This window comes from Anguilla rostrata, chromosome 8 (assembly GCF_018555375.3).
Source record: "Anguilla rostrata isolate EN2019 chromosome 8, ASM1855537v3, whole genome shotgun sequence".
Lineage (NCBI taxonomy): Eukaryota > Metazoa > Chordata > Actinopteri > Anguilliformes > Anguillidae > Anguilla > Anguilla rostrata.
Genome location: NC_057940.1, coordinates 15,068,267 through 15,086,255, shown reverse-complemented (window position 1 = coordinate 15,086,255; position 17,989 = coordinate 15,068,267). Strand labels below are relative to the sequence as shown.

Here is a 17,989-nt window from a genome sequence, read left to right as displayed (position 1 = left end):
CCACTTGTCACACGCAGCTATTCGTGATCATCTTCATATAGCCTAAATTGAAATAAGCTAACCGATACGTCATCTTCCTTGAAACAGCATGCCTGATCTTCGGACTCGACGGTTATCAAAGCTGGTGCAACACTTTCAAAATTGTATCAGACCAGAGTCCGAGACACCTGCCCGGACCCATGCTGACGAGTAACGGCACACATTATGCAGGAAGCCTTGTTCTAAAGGAAGCCTAAGACTCGTCGCGAAAAACTAAAGCACGTCTGAAAGCAAGTTGACAGTTCACTCTCCAATATGAGATTTATACCATGAACGAGAGCGGTACATACAACGTATGCAGCTAGCGCCTCTCTGTAATTCTATATTCTCTTATATGATGCTTATAGAATAAACGACTCTGGGAAACACCATTCACATAACTGAACAAAAAAAGCGACGGAAGGTCAATATTATTTCTTACCGGGAAGTACAGCGCAGTATACGGTTAAAAAATAGCCTGAAGATTGCTTTACAGATAATTCAAATGATATGAGTTTCTCATTATGAACTTTCAACACCCCATGAAAAAATAATTTGGATATGAAGGTTTCAACGTAAAAGAACCAATAGCCTACTGCTTCAGTGTGTAGGCTGTATCATGATTGCAACTAAATAATTCAAAACAAAACACATATTCTGAAATAACGTGAAGAAACAATAGCCTACCCTTTGCATCTACAGTTTACCAAACTTGTTTGATTAATTTAAGAGTCTTAAGACACATGTGCGTGTTTGGTTTAGTAGGCCTAAAGCATACAAAATTCTGTAAAATATATAAAGGGATCTGAAGCAAAGGGACATTAACCAATCTGATAATTTTTGCCAGTGGACTATGCCACATTCAGTCTAATTCTGTGAGTTTCTGTAATTTGCTCTTTTGTTCATTTCAGATCAAAGCACGCCATTATAAACAATATTTCGGTTATCAATGTACGTAGGGCCTAACATTTCTATTTTTAACTAAACTTGGAGTCAATAGGTAGTGTTTTATGATGAGATGTCGCATCATAGCCAGGATATACATGGTAGAGAGTAAACTTCGAAACAAATCAGCAATTTTTTCTGACCCGCAATGAAGTTAATCAAAGTTAATCGAGTTAATCAAATTACGTTACCCATAGATCTCGGGAGTAGCCTAATATTTGTAACTGTAGATCAATGCCATCTATTTGTCTAACTCACCCATGCAGTAGGCTACAATTAATTGTTTATTCCTATCGGCGAATTTGAGCTCTCTGGATGCTAGCCTAAAACTGAAGAACCCCTATCAACCCCGTCCCCAAGTTGCAGGCTGAAGCAGGGTGGTTATTTCCACCCAGCAAAAATCAGCTGAGCACAGATCACGTGGTGTGAAGTCGGAGGTCATTTTTCAGCCATAATGGAGTTGTCGGAGTTCGTACAGAAAGGGCTACAATATTTGGCAGATGCGGATTATTTTGACGTGAAAACGTTCTCGGCTTTGGTAGAGGTGGCGTTCCGCAGTTTACTCGCCTCACACGCGGACGAAGCGATCTTAGGTAAGCGGCTTTTCAATGCGTCGCCTTTGTTCGCTTTCGTTTCCTGCCTTTCGCACACACATCACCTAGGAAAATGGGCCACAGTGGGCTAAAGCAGCTCCTGTACCTAGCTGAAATTCTCAGATCAACCAAACAGCGGACGAGAGGGGAATGAATATTACACCGAACACGTCTGTAATTCCCCTACAGATTATATAAAACGTCCATTAAGTATGGGAAATGAGCGTTCTTCTGTTAGCCTAGCTAAAGCACCAGCTAGCACTTTGTAGCCTACGTTTATGTGTTCGTTGCAGAAGGAGTCTGCACTTCTGGCTTCATCTCTGTGTTGGTTAAATCACGATATTTATTGCTACCCTACTGAGTGTGACACTGGCGCTGCTTGTAGCGTAAGCTTCTGACTGCCAGAGTTCCTTTGTTTTCATGCTAAGCGTGTTATGTGGGTGGGTGACTACGCTACGTCACTGCAGACCGAGCGTGTTTTACAACGTGATAACTGCAGTCATTCTTGCTAAGCTTCGTAGCGACAAAGCACATTTTATAACTGCCAGTTGTGTTAAATTTTATATCAAAACATTATCTGCTAAGGTCGGTCACTGTATCGTAAAAGGGAAGAATTTGCAAGGTCAGACGTTTGTATTGCGCATGGTTTTTGGCCAGACGTCGGCTGGAAATGTGTTGTATCAGAGCAGCCCAAAGAGAGCGAAAGGAGGCGGAAAGGATCTCTGTAAATTTATCACGACTTTGACACCGAATGAATGCTGATCCAATAAAAGCTTACATTCCATGAGAGTAGCTATTATGTGCTAAATCAATTACAACCATGCATACTGGACAGTTTGCTTCTTAGACCATGCATTTGTACAGACCTGCACTTCAGAATGTAAAGTACTGACGTATTTGTTGTTGAATATTACTAAGCTACAAACTAAATATTAATCCTTGGTATGTTTTTTTGCATTAATCATATTGTTTATGTTTTGGATCACATCCTCGTTTCATGGACAACTAGGCCTATATGATTTATTTATGCAGTTAAACTGTGCTCAACACATAGCGTGTTGAAAAGGATGGGTATTGATTATTGTTGAGTAAGCTACTTCAGCAAAATACCATTCGAAATCGCGGGAATTCGGCTTTTTGGGATATGTCCTCCTGTTATTACTACCACCCCCTCTTCTTATTTTATAATTGCAGTTCACTCTGTCGTAAATGCAATTATTTTCTTTTCATTTTAGATGGCGCAGAATTTAAGCACATTGATCAAACTTTGCTGAAGCATTGCCACGTTGCAGCCACCACTTGTATACTGGAACTTGCAAAGCAGAATTCGGATAAATCGACAATTTGGTAATTATATGATTTTCCTTATATCTGCTAAAGTGATTTACTAACGGATGGTACCTAAACCTTTGCCTTTGTTTTGTTTCAGCACATGTCTGGAGGACATTAAGTTTGATCCTGAGAGAATAGACATATTTTACAGTTCATTCCAGGTTGGGGGATACAGCCTACTTAAAAGTAGGCCCTATTTATACAATTTCCCTATGCTTTTTATCTCAATTGCTACGCGTGCTGTTCTGATAACCTGTTTGCCTTGCAGAAGAACAAAAGTGAATTGGAAAACCTGTTGTCCAGGTGAGTTGTGAGTCTGTATTTTATGTTGATGGGGTGGAAGTGTAGAATAATGGTAAATGGACTCGGAGGTTGCGAGTTCAATTCACTGAAGGTGCACTACGCTTGAGGAAAGTAACAAACTTCAATTGCTCAAAACTGTGATTTGCATAAGTTGTTCTGGATATAGTATGTACACATATGAAAGCTCAGCCTGTTACATTACAGCAGCTTCCTTCAACACTTCAAAAGACCATGAAAATCATACTTTGTTTTACAGTGAGTCTAATGGTCATTTTTATGTTTGGTTTTGGATCAATTTGATGAGAGTCCTGACCATATGTGACAGTAAATAAAACATTAGAATTTATTTTACTACTCCAGACTTGATTAGATTAATTAAAAAAAATATGTGCTTTAATTATTTAGTGATGACAAGTTTAATTCATTTCCATTCTCAGATGGGTATGAAGTTACAAGAGGATTGGTTTTACTGTTAGTTTGTTTGTTCTAGGTATCATAAAAATGAATTGCTTTGACCATACATCAAATTCCAGTGCATCCACTTGAGTAAGCTTTTGTGAAGTAGCCTAATTCATGCATAAAATCAATGTAATGTGTTAAATAAGTTACTGGAGAGGTTTGGCATTGTCATTGTTTTCATTACCTAAACATTTTAGTTAAAATAAACATTGGTGCTTAAGCCTGAATAATTAAGTTAAACTCAGTAACGTGTTTAAGATGAGTGTCATAGCCAATAAGATGCTAGTACGTCTAATTATTAAATTCGGGACTATTAAACGTTTTGTAAAGAAAAAAGAGGGAAATATAGTCTACTGTTTCTTTCTTACTGTTTGAGCTGTGATCAATTAGTGACAAAACGCCTGTTTGTTTAAAATGCTGTCATTTTGATTGTATTTTTCCCCCGTTTTTACCAACATTGCATGTTGGTCGTATTTGTAGCATAGGCAGGTGTCCTCCTCATATATGTGATGCCTCGTGGCGCCTGGATTACCAGATAAAGGTATTTGAAATTGGCTTGGCTAAGCAAATGAAGAATCAAGCAATCGGATTTTCTTCGTATTTTAACGGTATGTAAAATTTTAACACGTTTTCTTGTGTTACTAGAACAGTCACGTGCACAAAGTTAACCAGCCCGCCTATCTAATCACGTTGAACGTTGAGGTAAGCTGTCATTGAATGGTTGCGGTGTGATACTCATCACTTTTCAGCAAGGCCTATTGATTTGTCATTGATTTGTGATGTTTTCATTTGCAGAACGGTGGGGCAAGACCGTCAGAGGAAGTTCATTTTAGTTGCACAATGGAACAACTTCAGGTACCCAATATTTGGGGGAGTTTTGTGTAATTACACAGACATTAATGCCAAGTGCAAGATTACTGAAGCCAATTAGTTTCTAAATCTGCGTAGATTTTCCCTGTACATTTTAGCAGTGATGTCACTCCATAATCTTACATAATGTAAAATTAAATTATTAATGAGCACACATTTTCAAACTCAAGTTGGTTTATAATCGCCATTTTATGGCTTTAAACGTTGTAGCCTACTGCTTGGAAAACCGCTTTTTAAGGTGCGGTTCTTTTAAAAAAGTTGTTTTTTCCCCCTCCCCACAAAATAGGCCAAACTGTAAGTCAGTTTCACCGTTGACGTCTTTTAGTCGAGTGCGGTCTCTTTCATTTTCATTATTAAGATTTAAAGGAAGTGGTTTGATATCCACTACTGTGTTGTTCTGCTAAAAACTACAACTTGGTCTTACATTTCCGTTATAAATGTTGCATTAGGCTATAAATCTCGGCATTAATTCTGCCAAAATCTGTATCTCCATATATATATATAAGGGTTAGTGCTGTCCTAATTCCTGTAATTAGATTCGAACTAAATTTCATTGACATGCAAATGTTTACCACGGGGTATAATTTATCTTAGTTGATCGGGATTGTTCACCCAAAACATTAAATTGTAGGCCTATACTTTGGAAAAAAATATCAGCTCAGTCAGGACTGTTATGTGTTGCTTAGAGTTTTGGCCTCTGCTTTGAGCTCGCAAATTAATCTTGTCCGTCGGAGGGAAAAAGGCTTAACGGAAATCACGGTGCAACATTCCTGCGCTTAGTTGAAGTATTCACATTTTCATTGTAGCAATGGAGTGGCACTGTAGAACATTTTACGTTTAATTGATTAATTGAACAGTTAATAATTTAATAAGAGTAATACTTTAGCAAAATAGTGTGTAATTGTAACCTGCCTCACTCGGCAACTCTAAGCATTTATGTAAAAATGGAGTAGCCTACTTTCTCCTCCATTTAATATTAGCCTATTGCTTAATTATTTTTTACATAGGCTATTTGACGTAAACTACATGTTTAATGACATGGAATGATGTACAGTGATAGTTCCATGTGTATATTGCATCAGCAAATGTTTTGTATACGGATAAAAGGTATTAATTTTTTTTGCCATGTCAGTATGAACATTTATTTCAACACGTGGTTTTATGTTGGCCTTTTGATGTGTGCTTACTAGAACATAATTTTGTTCCTTTTCAATTACTTTGCTTATCACTTATATGTGTGATATATTTTAAAAAAACGTCGATTATCCGTGGGTTTATTTATGGGTCATAAATCACCGAGGTGAAGACATTCGTTTATAGCCTAACTATAAACGAAAGGATTAAAATCTTACATGTGTCTGGTCACGTGGCCTACCATTCCTCAAAAAAGTGTGTTCTACCAATGTGCTTTTTCTGTCGAGAACTTGCTTTTTTAAATGAACTAGACTTTACGTGGTAGTCTGAGCGGCATCCGGGACTACACAACATCGTTTTTTTATTTCACATATTAACCTACTTCTGTGCTTTCCCACTCCGGTTTTTCTGAGCTCAATGCTCAAACCATTCTTCAAAACAGAGACTTGTTGCTATTTCCAATGTTTGAGTAAAATGCCTTAATATCCGATTAGGATAGTTTATGTAATAATGGAAATTATTGAATGTAATACCCTTCTTAATAAACGTGAACACGGTCCTTTATAAAATTCCAGTGCGATCAATGCATTACAAATGTTTTCAGATGTGTGCATGAACTGGGGCTCCAACTGAACTGATTCACATACACTTACGGATTTCATTAGTCCCCTCTCATAAATGAACACTGTCATTAGATGTATGAAAATATTTAGTATATTATAATTAAGCTTATATTTTATTAGATGAGGACAATAACACAAACAATGCAATATTGACGGTTAGAGACGTCCTGTATGTTTTGACGCTGATAATATGTTGAAAATGTAGGTTATATTTCCTGCCGAATTGCTTTTGATAAATGTAAAAATCTAACACGATTAGTCGTATGTATTATGTTTTCATCATTACCAAAACTGCATTTTAAGATATCATTTTTAAATTTCCGTATGTTCTGGGTTTCTTATATCTCATGTTACGTGCATGTTTCACGTTGGAAGACAAAATACATTTAATAAATATCTGTGATCTGTGAAGAACTGAAACCAGAAGAACATTAACCTTTTTTCCATCATTCCAAGAGAACGGAAAGGAAGCAGAAAAGCCCGTTCATTACTTTTGTTGCAGAACGTCAACTGTTGAACCTCTACCTTGTCCGGTCGATAAACCTAGCTACATCTCTCGGAAAATAATTTGTGTTTCTGATGTTTCTGAACTGTTATTATGAGCATATTTTAATGCGATTTTCTAGGATTTGGTGGGTAAGATGAAAGACGCCGCAAAGAGTCTCGACAAGGCTACACAGATGTAGACAGTGTTTGAGCTACTGGAAGAGTTCCGTGACGTTCCAGTGGAATCTGACTGCGCGTGACCCTTCTCACCGAGTTCAGCAGACCAGAGGCTAAGCTGGATGATACAAATTTTTTGTCCTTTTTTATTCTGTTTTCTGTTTTAACCATGGCTAACCTGACCACACTGATGTTCACTGTTCATTGGAACTGTATGGAACAGAACATGGCTATAACCAATTAAACATTCCTTTCTTAACAATGTGGTTGTCTTTTTCTACAATGGTTTTGCTTGTTGATTTTGCCAATTTCGAGTCAATAAATAATTACTTAATCTCTTATGTCTGGGCTGATCAATTGCTTGCAGTGATTATATATGCATACATGCAATCAATTATTACCAAAACCTCAGCAGACTAATAAATTAATGATTGAAATGGGAGTTAAAAGACGCATAAACTAGCCTATATGCTTTGCGTATGCCATCTCTAAATTAATCGCATGGCATTCATACTGGAATATGCAGACTTAAATCCAAAAGCCTTGCATGTACAGAGTGACACGATCGCAAAGAATGAAGCAGTTTATTAGGCACTTTCTGCAAGTTATAATTGACGGTGTCTAATGGTAACCTTGGTATACGTGTAGCCGTGTAATGACGGTTGTCTGTATATATGTCCACTTCTGTCCGATTGTCGCATTGTATTAATTAATCATTTTAAAGATACGCCTTTAGAAATTTCGCGGAATACACAAAGTATAGCCTACAGAGATGCGTTCGTTCGCGCGCGCGCGCGCACACACCCACCCACCCACACACACGCATATATATATATATATATATATATATATGTGTGTGTGTGTATATGTATGCGCGAACGCATCTCATATGCAAAGTCGTCTCCAGTGGATTATGGTGGCTACGGTTTTTTCCCCCCTAAGCAGGCCTACGGTTCGTGAGTGCGTTTTCATTAACCCAATTTGATTCTGTCTATGAGATTTTAAGTAGCCTACAGGCCTTACATTTTACTTTGAAAATACGCGAATAAGGCACCGTCCAGGCCAACGTAGTCTGAAATGTATGCCCGTCGGGTCAATCATTGCAATGCTCAAACCTAAATTATATATCCTATCCATTTTCTCTCATCCGAAGACCAGTCCTTCGTTGCAGTGTGCTGTGTTGAGGGTAGACTAAGGGAGATGAGATGATAACATCAAGGTTTAAATCATTTAACACTTCGATTTGTGACATGGCACTTGTTTACTTGTTGCAAAGAGACTTCCATACTTGGACCTGGCGCGGGACTATATATTGCCATTCCAAGCGGAGAGAGACCGAAAGCATTGGTTGCATTGTCTACAATAGCCCCTTATAAACCCCTGTAAACACGCGGTGTGCAGTCCAATAGGCTATTCAACCAAGGACGCTTGAGGTTAAAACAAAGATTCCCAAAAAATTGTGGTACTGACTGTTAGTCTCTGATTACACCGACACTAATTCCCAGGCCACCCTTAAGGAATGAGACCACGTGATGCAGCGGGGCGGTCGAACTACAAGCCATTTTGGGGACGGTGTCAGTTTCCACTGAACCATCAGCATTGCATTTTTCAAACAACTGAACTGAGAACAGGGGGCGAGCTATTTGATCGCACAAAACGTACTGGCATAGTTCTGAATCTTCGCCAAAACCTTGCGTTTGGGTCGCAGAGGTTTTTGGTCTCGACAAAAATTCAGATTTGCGTAACTAAAATGAGCTCGGTGTAGCTACGCTAAGGCTATTGCAATTGACAGCGTCTGCAGCTCTTTTCAAGATGGCCGCTTGGCTCGCATTCATTTTCTGCTGATCGACTTCTAACTTTCATTGTCTCTCTACTCCAGTCTCTCCGACCCGCACCAGAGTTTTTGGGTACGTATTACTAAATATTTCGTCTTACCAATGGATTGATTATGGAAGGGTCTGTTGAATGTTGAGCTTATTTTGCTTGAATGGAAGACGAGGACTCTACTCGAAGCAAGATTCTCAGTGGTTCACGTTACACCACACGGGTTCAGTTGCGCACTACACTTTAAAATTCAATTACATTCTCGACCAAGCTTGGTTTGGGTTATCAATGGATTTTAATATAATTTTCTAAAATAATCAGAGTAATGTTTCATCTTTTGATTTTTGGACAGTTGTGTATCCTAATAGTTTATACTTGCATGAAAGCCAGAGACCGCAAGAAATTAAGAGCGAGATGGGTCAAATGTTCTGGTTTGCTAGCATTCAAACGGTTCCACTCATCAGTATGCTTTAAGATAGTAACATTATTTTATAGAGATATGATCTGTATGTGCTGGAGAACGTAACGCAATGGTTAGACTGTCCATATGCAATCAATTTCGGATTTTATTAACTTAAATTACAGTGGTCTGGGCGCAAGAGGTGAAGCAACCTCAAGCTTCATTCTTGAAAAAAGCCCATCACTTTACGTCTGATCGTGGTCGAACTGTATATCTTTTCATTGCATTCTGTTGGAGGCATGCTTTTAAATTAGTTGTCACCCTAATGACGACTTTTTCCAGCTTTACTAAACGTTTAGTCAATGAATGCAGTGACTAAATGGCAAAGGTGTTTGAATTTTCACCGATGTATTGGACGCGCAATGCTCGTGATGCTATATCGTCAGTCATCTTCAGGTTTTTTAAATTTATTTTTTAGATTTATTGGGGCTAGATTCCAGGCTTTGGTATTGATGGTGATGGTTTTCAAAATCATGACCATTTGTGCGATGCACTGGTCTTGGAAATTGCCTGATTACTCGAATTGCAGTTTGCAGAGTTAAACCAAAAAAGAATGGTTCACACATAGTTTAGCCCGAAAGAAGGTAGGCTAGGCTACATTACACACTCGGTAGTTAAGTCGCACCTAAACTACTTGGCAATTGTGTGGTTTATACGTCATTTGTCTTTACCCTATTTCTTTCGTTTGACGTTGACACGGGAACAGGTCGAATAACTTTACTTTGTGTACGATGGTGCACTTCGTGTTGAGTTGCTTGCAGTTTAGGGCCATCTTAAGCAGTGATCCTGGTCATTGTAAGTGATTTGTTCTGTTCTCAAAAGTGTGAGGGAACTTGTCATTTAGCCCCGTTAAGCATGGTTACAGTGCAGAATGCATGGGTTTGACAGTTGGCTGAACCCCGTGGTAAACGCCAGACAAACAGCACAATGCAGTGCGCTGAGGAATCCATGGCCTTAATTAACGGCTTGCCAACTTGGTGTGTACTAGCCTACGTTTTTCTTTATTTCCACGTGGCTCGTTTGTCCATGAGTGTAACCTTGTTGTTTGGTAATCAGTAAATAATGGCCTTCATTTATCTGTTATTGATTAGACTGTCTTTGTGAGGAGGACAAAATAGACTACTGTGGTGTCATTCCGCAAATGGCGAATTGCTGCTGTTCAATATGTTCCACAGTTTAGCATGAATGGGGTAAAAATCAACATACTGTAACATTACTTGGATTCCGTGTAGTAGGAGCTGGAGACCTGCTGAAGGAACGATATTACACATTCACCGTTTTTCTGCGGTCTATCAGAAATTGATCTCTTGTCACTAAATGCATTCCTTGACCCACTAGTTCCGAGACAACTATGCTTGTGATCGATGTGACCTTAGACATTCTATTTGTCGAAGGAATGACAAAGCTCATTTAACAATTGTGCTACATAGGCAGCTGATGAGACCTTTGTCACAGCGACTGCGGCTGTGTGAGTTGCAATGCTTGTTTATGCGGGCTTTGTACAAGAACGCAGGAACATTAGCGGTTCAGCCGCACAAGCATGCCCGGTTGTCTGATATAGGCTTAGAAACAGACCAGCGTTTGTCTTCGGTCAAGAAATGCTTGCACATCCGTGACAGCATTTCTAATGGAATTACAGTCATCATTACCAAAGGGAGTCTGAGAAACCCCCGAATGTCCTGCGAATGGTTATTGGAACTTCTCGCACGTATCCAAAACGGTTGCGCGTTTAGATTTTGTTGAAATTGTGCTAGCATCCAGTTGTCAATTTTAAACTTTTTTATCTTAATTATTCGACGTCACCGAACGTCCCCATTAACGTTTAATTGGGTTTGTCACTCAGTCGAGTGACAACGGCCCTGAAAAATTATATCATCACCTTATTCTCTTTAAATGACACAGATTTTGTTTAGTCTACGGCGTTTATTCAGCCTTTATTTTTTCTCGTAATTGATTGGCAAGGCGAAGGTGGGTAGCCCTTTACACGATTCAGCTTTCCCCACCGTGTTCAAAATGGACACTAAGTGTTATAGTGGACCACGTTTATTGCGGGATGTCTCCGCAGGCTTACAGTAGCCATCTCTTTCACTAGCCACATAGCGGATAAGTCACCTACCCTGGTAACCTATTCTGGTGTGGCTACAGCATAGGAGAACTCGACTGTTAAAATGTAGCCTACGTTAGTCGACCATTTTGCCGATGGAGCTTACTGTTCTTACCCTTTAATGGTCATTGGGGTACAATTCGTGAAGAGTGACTGAAAGATCCAGACTGAGCCGATGTTGATCGCTTCTAGTCTACATTTATTTCCTTTTTTCCGTTCAGGTAAGACAATAGCTATTTTTCCACCTTCTTGCTTTAGCCGACTTTCTTGTGGACTGAGGAATATTTATGTAATGCTCTTAAGGTCGAACTGCGTTGTTAAACAGTGCTATTACACGCCGAAAGCGACAATAAATCGAATTAATTTGAACGGATTTGAGCCGCTGGTGTCAGAAATAGGCTAGTCCTAATGAAATGACAGAAAACATTGAAATTAACGCGGCAGTGTTCAGTCCTCCCTTGACAGACTTAAAAAAAAAAAACTGAATCCATGTGCGTTAAGGCGGTCACGTTTTGAAGTCTGGTTGGGATGGTAACCTCGTGAAATTACGGTTGGTTAAATAACTTGCGTATTTAACCACGGGTTTGTTCTTCGTCACATCTGCACGAGCCGTGGTTCCTTTGGAAGCACGGCTCTATTTTCATTGGCAAGATGCCAAGTATAACCTAAGTTGCTATAGCAACAGTAAGAGTTACAGCGTTTGGGCACCGGATACCACTCACGGTCTTCAAACGACCGAATAATGCTCTGCACGCATTTAATTCGGCTGTGATGCATTTTGCCGTAACACGCATGCAATATTGTGTGGAATCGGACGTTCCTCGCTAGGCTACTTTAAATTCAGGGGTAGTCTACTGTGTAGCGGACCTATAGACTACCCGAGTTTCGTCTAGGGGAGTCAGACTGCATTACGCGAAAATAATTGGCAGGAAGATGATTCATAAACGCATAATATGCTATATCGGTTATGTTCCCGCGAAACGTATTGCAACAATTGTAGGCCTAAACCTTACAGGTCTATGTCTTGAATTTTTATTATTATTTGCCAGCTTGATACCCTTGTCAATCCGTGTGTGCATCGTCCAATTGGCTACCGCTGGAAATGGGCTCGTAATTCGACATCATTCGAAGAAAAGTCCCGATTAAGCCAAACGTATCTGGCACAAATGACCCCATTTCCGAAGTCTACGACTTTATATCGCGTCTGTCAAAAAAGCACATGCTCATAAATGTTTATGTATATTTCTCCACAACAGGTTGTTTATCTCCATGACGATGCATCGAACAACAAGAATAAAGATAACGGAGCTAAATCCGCATTTGATGTGTGTGCTCTGCGGCGGATATTTCATAGATGCGACCACAATCGTGGAATGCTTGCACTCCTGTAAGTAATCTACGTAGCCTATAAAAAAATAAGGCTTACGTTTTCTTATTATGCTACTTTTGCATCGATTGTAGTGGCTGACAGAGCTGCATGGTGTATGTGTTCTGTGATTTAATCTGTACTTGGTTTCATTTTAATGTGTTTCAGTTTGTAAAATGTGCATTGTCCGATATTTGGAGACCAGCAAATACTGCCCAATTTGCGATGTCCAAGTACACAAAACAAAGCCTCTTTTAAATATAAGGTAAGATTTTGTTTTGGTCTTTAGACCAGATGTCATTCAGTGGTATCTTTAATAAATGCCAAATTGGAACACATCAGCTAGAGCCTTTTAACATTCTACTCAAAGTGTTTGATGATGGGAAAATTTTTAAAAAGTGTCCTTTAACTTTTTTTTCAGTTTGAAAAAACAACTAACAATAAAGTATTGGTATATTTCAGTAATTTTGTCTCATCCCTCTGCCTTGAAGTTATCTGGTGTTAGGCCTGTGGAACTGATATTTGTGGACTACTCTTTTATGGGGGGAAAAAATAACTGTAAAGGGAAGACACTGTTTGGTGCTTTTCCTAACTTCTGGGAGGCATTAATAATTTTGAAAAGAGTCCACCAATAATTTCTCCACCATAAAAATATTCATTATACTTAAACATAACTGCTGACATGTAATGGATTTTTGCTGAACATTGGTCGATTGTGTTAAAAAACTCTTAACAGATAAAGACATTACTTTGTATCAGAATGAAATGGTGAAGTGTAAACACTCAGTGGAGCCTTTATTGTTACTGATTACTTCCCACAAAAATAATACATTTGTAATGTTATATTTGCTCAAGTTATGACAACCCACAAATTTCAGCATGTATTCTTAACAAAGATGTTGTAAACAGTATTTCTCATTTTCTCATATTGTGGAACTTAAAATGAACTGCATCTGAACTGCTGCCTTCAATGCTCATGATTGGTTTTATAGGTCTGATAAGACTCTTCAAGACATAGTCTACAAGTTGGTCCCGGGCCTTTTCAAAAGTAAGTTGTTTACCATTTGACCGTTCCTGTCAGTGGCTGGCCCTCCTAACCCTGGGTCTGAAACAGCAATGTTTTTTTCCTCTGCAGATGAAATGAAGCGAAGAAGGGACTTCTATGCTGAGCATCCTTCAGTAGATGGTAACCACCTCTTTCAACCCAGTGCACACAAACGACTGTCACATAGTTGTCCATATAGCTGTCTGGTATTATTGCCACCATCAGTACTGGTGGACTAAGGGTGACGGGTTTGAACATTGGCTACGGGAGGAAAATAATTCCTGTTTAGAATCCGTGTTAAAATTTATCTTGCATGTTATTTTCCAAGCCGCAAATGGATCGAATGAAGACAGAGGAGAAGTGGCGGACGAGGACAAAAGGATAATTACGGATGATGAGATAATCAGCCTCTCCATCGAGTTCTTTGACCAGAGCAAGTACGGCAAAGCGTTGGCACTCTTCATATTTTGACGCTTTCTTTATTTCAGTGCGTGTATTGAGCAATCGGCAGTGATTCAAGTTTGGCCTTAAAGACCCCAGCTGCTGTGCTGTCACTTGCGTAACTTCTCCACGTTTTCAGTAGTCTGTATTTGTATAACTTCAGGGAGCCTGCTGAAAGATATATCAAAGGAGAAATATGTTTTGAAGAAGAAACATTTTATCAAACAATACAGTCCAACACAATTTAATTGTAGTGGAACTTTAATAAATATTCACTTATTTTTCTTGGAAATAATACTGCCTGATACATTTTTGTGTTTAATGTAAATTTTAAAAAGTACTGTAAATGTGGCCAGTAGCTTGTTTAGTTTGACTATTGATAAGTTTGCTTTTCTCTGTGTCTCAGGATTGACAAACAAGGTAATGGAGAGAAGGAGAAAGCGAAGGAGGAGGTAATGCTTGTTTTCACTATTACAGTTCCATATTTAGTGGTTGAAACAATGCATGCTGGCACAATTGGCTGTTTTGTGAGTAATACATCTATCAGTGTTTGTGGTCTTGTACTTAAAAATGTGAATATTTTCTTTATTTTGTAGATGAATGACAAGCGGTACTTGCAGTGTCCAGCTGCCATGACTGTGATGCATCTCAGAAAATTTCTTAGAAGTAAAATGGATATTCCATGCACCTTCCAGGCAAGTCTGAATTACTTCTTGTTCTTAAGCCAATAAAGCAATATGTTACCAGCAATACCAGCAATTAAAAATTGATTTACATGGTTTAAAAAATGATTGAGTTCAAATGATTACGTTAAAGGTCAATATATATAAAGACATGTCCATGTAACTCTTCTTGAAGTATTTTTATTAATTTTTATCAATAAATCAATATTTTTAATTAAATTATATACATTTAAATTTTAAATTGATGATTTAAAGAATTGGCTTTTTTGTTATTTAATTCAATGTGTTTGATTTTAATTTCTTGACTATATGTTGATTATTCAGATTTAAGAATGAATTTATTTTGTAGATTGAAGTAATGTACGAAGATGAGCCCCTGAAAGATTACTACACATTAATGGACATCGCCTACATATATACCTGGAGAAGGGTGAGCCTCTCTTTTTTAACAGGGCAATCCCGTGTAACCTTCCAGTGTTTTGCATGATGAATGTTTAGCGGTACAATTCATGTCATTTTTGTTCATACTTGCCACAGGAAAAACCTGGAATGAAGCGGCTTTTTTGTCTGTAGTAATGGTCAGATTAACCTTTAATTTAAAGGGAGGGCATTTAATAAGCAGGTCTGTGATGTTTTGCCTGACACTATAAATAATGAGTTGCGTAACTTAATTTTTGCAAACTGGAAAATGTTTACTGAATGCTGTTTAAATGTTGTGGGTGCTGAAATAAAAGTTAATAATGAATAAAAATAGTTTAGATCCCGGTGTTTTCCTGACATGGCCTGTGCTTGTGTACTGGCTTTGAAGGGTTTGTTTCTTTGCATTCTTTCTGCATCAGGTGCATAATTGGTTTCCATAGCAATAGCATGAGAGGAATATTGGTGTCAGTCTAGCACATTGGCATCCGTTGTCTTTTTTCCTCATTTTGATTGGGCGTTGCTCTTGCATTGCAGAACGGCCCCTTGCCGCTGAAGTACAGAGTGCGTCCCAGCTGCAAGAAGGTGAAGATCAGCCACCCGCGCGAGGGCCGCGGCAGCGCCAACCGCTCCGAGATGGAGAGCGACTCGGGCAGCGACAAGGCCAACAGCCCCGGCGGCCTGCCCTCCACCTCCTCCTCCCTCCCCAGCCCCAGCACCCCGGTCCAGTCGCCGCACCCCCACTTCCCGCACATCTCCAGCGCCGTCAACGGCACCTCCGTGAACCCCAGTCCGAAGCGCCCGGCCCTGTTCTGCAGCAAAGCGCGCAAGCCCTCGCTCAACGGCTCCTCGGCCTCCTCCGGATGACTGTCCCGAGGGAACGCTGCCAACGCCAGCCTCTCCAGCTCTCTTTCATGCCAATATAGCTATATTGTAGATGCTTAATTTTTATTATTATTTTTTTTAATCATGGTTGTTATTGTTATTATTGTTCTTATGTTATCATACATGTGAAAGTGTATAGTGGAAGTCACATTTCAGTGGGAAAACCAGTTTGAGTATGAGGGTGCCTGTATTTCACAAAATAGTTTTTGGCCAAAGTATGTCAAACACATGAAGTATCGTTTGGAAAGGGGGTTTTGATAGGGAATGTTAAGTAAAGTTTTTGAAACTTTTAACTTTTGAAATGCTGTTATTACATCAGAGAGACAAAGACCCAGACCCAGATCTGAAGTGCAGTGTTCTTGTTCCACAACTTTAAGGATTAACATTGAGTATGTTGTAGTTTTTGCACAACAAACCAACAGATGCTGAGAAAGTAACCTAATAAAAAAAATAAATAATAATAATAATAAAAAAAACACTTGGTGATATCACCTAAAGTTAACAAGAAGATTGTGCTGGGATTTTATCTGGGACTGGCTTAGTTTTGTGGTTGGTCACTGTTCCTTTTTCCTTTTCATATAAGCTTGAACTCATTTTTAACTGCAGATATGGCATCATCCGAAAAAGGCAAATAGGCCTGTTTTTATATACAGTTACAGTCTCAGCCGTTATGAATCCTATATTCCATTATAAATGACACTGCCTTTCATGGAAAATACAAGAAAGAAAATTAAATGTGTAGAATTACCGTAGTTTCAGTGACACTCCTGGTCATGTAGCCTACGTGTCCTAAACAAAAATGAAAAAATCAAACCGCTTGATGTTTGTGCTTGCAGATTCGTTAATTAGATTTCCCTTGAATAGGCCACGCCCTCAATATCCCTGTTAGTGGCAGTATTATGTTTATAAAGCGTGTTGCTGAAAACAACGACTAGAAAGCATAAAGTTCTTGCTATTAGTTTTTAAAAATTGAAATAAGCTTTTCATGCTGTGGTTTTATTTTGTTAAATGCGCAGTTTTTAATCAACCACCACAGGGCACGAGACCAAGGTCCGGATAGAGAAGTGTATATATGCCTATTTACTTTATTAGCTGATATATAGAGGTGGAATAAACTAACATGTCCCATACGTTTGGTAAACACGTATTCCTCTGTATAACCTATACAAGAAGAATCTTTGTTTCAAGTGTTTTGTGGTGTCTATTCCACAGTGTTCTAAATATCTGTATTTGGTCGACTGTATGTAAAACTATTGTATTGTTACTGTTGCACAGTATAAAAACTTCTATCTAAATAAACATTTTACATTTTTATTACTTAATCTCTAGCACGTTCTGTAGTTGTTTTTGAATTCCTACAGTCCATGTTAGGCAGCGAGAAAATATAAGTAGGCTTGGTATTTTCGTGTGAAATGTATGGGAAATATGATCCAGCATGTAACAATAGCATGTAGCATGTAAGTTAACGAAATGTGAAATCCAAGTGACCCAAGTGTGGAAACAAGCAATTCCTAAATGGGATGTGTTCTTTTTTTCGGCATAAATTTCACAGGAAGATGGTTGAATTTGTCGTGATTTAGGCATATATACTGAAGGTAATTTCAATAGCCTAAGTTAAAAGTCACGGTGGTGGTGGACAACTATTTCAGTTCTGACCGTTTCAAAAGAACACGGTGATTTGATCTGAAAGAAAATGTGCTCGGTAGCGTTTAGTTTATAGCCTATTTTGCGAATTATTTGACATTTTGACGTGTAGATTAATTTATAGATAAATAAAAATATAGAGTATCTTCCTCAAACGAGTCACAGTGTAGCCTATGAACA

General features: G+C 38.7%; 1 protein-coding gene across 1 annotated transcript; it reads left to right on the top strand.

Annotated features, from left to right (window-relative positions):
- Nucleotides 1-1,329: 1,329 nt before the first annotated feature.
- On the top strand, nucleotides 1,330-17,487 carry LOC135260916 (polycomb complex protein BMI-1-like). The gene is given in 15 exon segments (XM_064346642.1): nucleotides 1,330-1,556; nucleotides 2,792-2,903; nucleotides 2,986-3,049; nucleotides 3,157-3,202; nucleotides 3,725-3,737; nucleotides 4,470-4,505; nucleotides 12,585-12,715; nucleotides 12,863-12,959; nucleotides 13,687-13,742; nucleotides 13,830-13,880; nucleotides 14,068-14,176; nucleotides 14,587-14,632; nucleotides 14,777-14,875; nucleotides 15,213-15,293; nucleotides 15,818-17,487. Coding segments are annotated over 15 exon segments (1,410 nt in total). The 5' UTR covers nucleotides 1,330-1,417; the 3' UTR covers nucleotides 16,148-17,487.
- Nucleotides 17,488-17,989: the final 502 nt, after the last annotated feature.